Source organism: Tarenaya hassleriana, unplaced genomic scaffold, assembly GCF_000463585.1.
Source record: "Tarenaya hassleriana unplaced genomic scaffold, ASM46358v1 Cleome17, whole genome shotgun sequence".
Taxonomy (NCBI): domain Eukaryota; kingdom Viridiplantae; phylum Streptophyta; class Magnoliopsida; order Brassicales; family Cleomaceae; genus Tarenaya; species Tarenaya hassleriana.
This window is the reverse complement of record NW_010965122.1, coordinates 2453002-2458118: the sequence shown is the minus strand read 5'-3', so window position 1 is coordinate 2458118 and position 5117 is coordinate 2453002. Positions and strand designations below refer to the sequence as shown.

The window sequence follows — 5117 nt, the reverse complement described above, 5'->3', positions numbered from 1 at the left end:
TATCTCTTCGGTCTTTGACTCTATCTGAATCTCGTCAGTTGTACCTCAGATTTGTTCGAGTGTGATCTTTGTCGGATTCTTCTTCTGTAATCTCTCATAAGTTGTTGAACCTGCAACAACCTTTTAACAACCAAAAACAACACGTGCAAATACTTGCACTAACACTCTTCACATCCTTCGCTTCCTTTTTTTTCTTTAACCCATGGCTGCCTCTGCAAATGATTTCCTTTCCTCATGTCTAATGTTTGTTGATCTACGCGTCGGTCGTCCAATGCAACGAATTGTTTGTCGATTGTTACGGTTTTGGGAAGCTCGAAATGTCAAGAAAGGTGGTGAACTTATGAGTATTGATTTCCTTCTCATCGACAAAGAGGTATATCACACATCATGATACCTTTTAAAATTTTATTTGTTACTTATTATCACAAATGTTATTTTAATTTTACTGATTATTTTCTTTACCCCTTTTGCTTATCGGTTTATAGTTTACTGTTATTCATGGATCTATAAGCCGACAACGTTTGAGTTGCTTCAAAGATATGTTGCGTGAAGGAGCAGTTTATCTTCTAAGTGATTTTGATGTTGTTAGAGCCAACGACCTCTTCAAGCTAACTGATTTCAAGTTATCTCTTCGTTTCAATGAACGGACTAATATTTTAGAAGTTGATGATACCGCTGTTGTGATACCTAAGGAGATTTTTAGGTTCCGAGACTATGACAAACTGATTGCTTTGGCTAACAAAAATGAAGAATTACAAGGTGCGTTGACATAACATATTATCGATCTATTTTTCCTCATATATTATTAAATTATTTATTAAACGTTACTAATTTTTATATTTTCCTATCCTTACCAAAGATGTCATTGGTCGTGTCCGAAGTATTAGAGATACTCACAATGAACATTCGCTAACCAAGCAAAGAGTTGTTATCGACTTACAGATGGCAATGTATATAAATATTTGAAATATTGTATCTTTCACTATTTATAAATTCTTCAAACAAGTGTTACATTTGTTTTTTATATTTTTGTTTGTATTTCTATTTTTTTGGTTTAATTGTTGTTTAGTGCCAAAGACATGAGAATCGAAAGTAGATGATCTCCGCACAAAATTGGAGAATACATGCATACAACCCAAAGTTATTTTGGTGACCAATATCAATCTTAAATTTGTTGGAGGTAATATTTCATAATGTCCGATTTATTCCTCCCTTTGTTGTTTTTGATAGCGGATATTATAGACTAATATAACAAATTAGTCATACATTTATGTATTACCATATCTGCATGTATTTCCAATTATTATTGTCAAAGTGTATATATTGGTGATCAATGAGAATAGAAGGCAAGGGAGATTTATGCCAAGTTTCATGGTATCAGAGCCTCTCCAAAAATCCTAAACCTAGCGCCTTCTTCTTCTTCTTCTTCTTCTTCTTCTTCTTCTTCTTCTTCTTCTTCTTCTTCTTCAACCTTGTCTTCTTTATTCTTCCCTACGCCATGGCTGCCGAAATTTCCCAATCCGAAAAACCATTCGGTGTGAGTAATATAAAATCCCACATCCCGATCACGCTCGATATGGAAGAATTCAACTACGATGCGTGGAGAGAATTGTTTGAAACCCATTGCCTAAGCTTCGGAGTTATGGGACATCTCGACGGGAGCACCTTACCCACCGACACCGATGACACCTACTGGGCACGCATCGATGGCCTTGTGAAGTAGTGGATCTACGGATCGATTTCACAATCACTACTCACTGCCGTGCTCAAGAAGAAAAGTACCGCTCATGCATTGTGGACGAGCAATCCAACTTGAGCATGAACTTCACACGCTCACCATAGGCGACCTTAATGTTCAGGAGTACTACCAAAAGTTGAAGAAATTGTCGGATCTGTTATCCAACATTGATGCTGAACTTTCAGACCGTGCTCTCGTCATGCATCTAATCACTACTCACTGCCGTGCTCAAGAAGAAAAGTACCGCTCATGCATTGTGGACGAGCAATCCAACTTGAGCATGAACTTCACACGCTCACCATAGGCGACCTTAATGTTCAGGAGTACTACCAAAAGTTGAAGAAATTGTCGGATCTGTTATCCAACATTGATGCTGAACTTTCAGACCGTGCTCTCGTCATGCATCTTCTCAATGACCTCAATGAGAAGTTCTACAACATTGTCATTGTCATCAAACACAAAACACCGTTTCCATCATTTGAAGATGCCCGCTCGATGCTTACCCTTGAAGAGCAGCGACTTTCCAAGAAAACTCGACATCAACCTTCTCATACTGAGCACTCGTCGGCCCCGACTGTTCTTTACACGGCGTCTGCACCGTCATCTCAACCACAACACTCGTGGCCCTCCTCTCCTCGTGGTAGATCTGGCAACCGTAGGGGCCGTCACTCACGTGGCCGTCGATACCACAACAATGGTCCGCACTACGGAAATGCATGGAACCACAACAACTAGCCACAATTCTGGCAACAGCCCTGGACACACCCGGCGTACGGTCCAGGCATTCTTGGTCCTAACCCAAGCCATCCAAATGCAACTCGAGCATCTCTGCCACAATGGCAGTCACCACCATCTTCCACTCCGCCTACAGAACCTGCACAAGCTCTCGCTCAAGCCTTCAATACGATGACTCTGCAAAACCCAGCCGACCATGCCTGGTACATGGACAGCGGCGCCACCTCTCACCTCACGAACCAACCAGGTAACTTACGCACTATTTTTAATTCGAGCATCACTCCCGCCATCATCGTTGGTGATGGTTCTTTAATCCCCACTCATCAATCTGGTCATACCACCATTCCTTCCTCCTCACGCAACCTTGCATTACACAACGTTCTTGTTGCTCCATCTATTATCAAAAACCTTATTTTGGTTCGTCAATTTACCACCGATAATGATTGTTCTATTGAATTTGATCCTCTTGGTTTTTCTGTTAAGGATCGTCCAACACAGCGGACTCTTCTCCGATGTGACAGCACCGACCCTCTCTACCCAATCACCGAACCAAACATATCCGTCACTCGTCCTCAAATTGCATTACTCGCCCCATCCACCACTGGTTGGCATCGTCGCTTGGGTCACACGGGCAACTCTACTTTTCAGCATTTAATTTCTAAAGGTTTTATTCATTGTAATAAGCCCGACATGTCTTCGACTTGTGAAGCTTGTCTCTTGGCAAAAGTGTTCGAATTCCTTTCTTCCGGTCAAATAAGTTGGTTTCGGCTCCTTTTCAAATCATTCATTCGGATGTATGAACCTCACCTATTTTGAGTGTTAGTGGTCTTCGTTATTACGTTGTTTTTCTCGACCATTTTACACAATTCATTTGGATCTATCCACTTCGTCGGAAAAGTGCTGTCTTCTCAAAATTCTTACATTTTCATTCCTATGTCAAAAACCAATTTAAGGCCACGATTCAATCTTTTCAATGTGACCACGGGGGTGAATTTGACAACCATAACTTTCAACGTTTTTTCGATACCCACGGGATCTTGGCTCGTTTTTCTTGTCCCCACACCTCACAACAAAATGACAAAGCTGAACGAATCATTCGAACCATTAACAATCTCATTCAAACTCTTCTTTTCCAAGCTCGTCTTCCTCCGCAATTTTGGGCCGAAGCACTACACATGAGTGCTCACATACTCAACCTGTTGCCGTCCACGGCCATTGATAACTCCTAATTCTCTCTATATTTCCTGGACGTTTCTATAGGATTTAGACGAGGATCATGTGCATTTATAGGAATTCTAGGCGTATTAGGACACAAAACCCGGTTGTGCTCTAGTTTTGCAGAGTTACAGGTTTCGGAGGTGATTGGAACCGAAAAGGAACTATTTAGAGCGTTAAAGGAGATGTCCGGATGAGGTACTCATGTTGCAACGTCGATAACTTTCTCCACAGAAGTCCAAATCGCACGAAACTTCTATCATTGGAAAAAGGACTTCAAGAGCTTCGCGTAGACACCAAAATCGCGTAAATCCGACACCGGAGCAGAAAGTTATGAGCGAAGTTCGACTTGACTCGGCCGAGTCAGAACTTGACTCGGTCCGAGTCAAAACCCGGAAAAAGACCTAATTCGAGTTTTCCTAATTCTGGTGGGAGAAGGACTTTGGGAGCGCCGCCTAGGGTCTATAAAACATGCCTTCAGACGTCCAAGAGGAGCATACAACCTTGAGACAGACTTTATACAGACTTTGGAGAGTTTTGGTGAGAGAAATAAGAGTTTTACGGGATTCCGGGAAGAAGAAGGAGAGTTGGAACGTGAAGATCGCTTGCTGTCGACATGAGTCTTTCTTCTCCCTCTTTTCTTTCTGTTTCTAGTTTTGCTCAGTGTTTTTCCATGAACCGTGAGTAGATCCACGGCTGTGGGTTAGGGATTCGTTTGTGTTTTGGGTATGTTTGAACCCTAACTTGGTTGCGATTTGGATTTGTTTCGGTTTGATCGATTTGTGCTTTATTCGATTGGTGTTTGCTGACCCCTTGGCCAATTATTTCAGATTCTGAACTACATAGGAATATGGGTTTAGTTTCAGATCAAAATCGATAGAATAGATCGTATTATTCACATAGGAATATGGTTCGATCGATCTAGGGTTGATGATAGTGTTCTTCATGCATCTAGTTTGATAAATCACATAGGGATATGGATTTAGAAAACCTTAGATAGGGAGTTATATGCTGGAAGGTGATTTCTCTATTTTTGTTACTTGACGATTCCCGAATACAAATTCAATATCGTGATTCTCCCATGCTTAGCATATACCCATATGCACGAATACGGTCCCGACACCTACGGCCATCTTTGTTTGGTAGTTACACGTTTTATTTGCTTTGCTATTTTACTTTCTTTTGAGTCCATAACACTTCCATCATCGTTACTTCCACTTGCTTGCTTTCGATTTACTTTCGATTAGGATTTAGATTTAGCTACCGGTCCTTTTTTTTTTTTTTCTTTCTTTGATTTTTGCGGATTCACTTGGTTTCGAGTTCTTCTTTTTCTTTGCGATTTGCAGGGTTTTAGTACATGACAAGGATCTCTACTCGGAGAGAAGACCTAGTCTACGATCCGGAGATTGAGCGTACTTTGAGAGACATC

At 41.1% G+C, this 5117-nt stretch overlaps 1 protein-coding gene across 1 annotated transcript; it reads left to right on the top strand.

Moving 5' to 3' along the window:
• Positions 1-1987: 1987 nt before the first annotated feature.
• On the top strand, positions 1988-2473 carry LOC104810177. The gene has a single exon (XM_010536373.1). It carries the CDS (start codon positions 1988-1990, stop codon positions 2471-2473), a length of 486 nt encoding a protein of 161 aa, XP_010534675.1.
• Positions 2474-5117: the final 2644 nt, after the last annotated feature.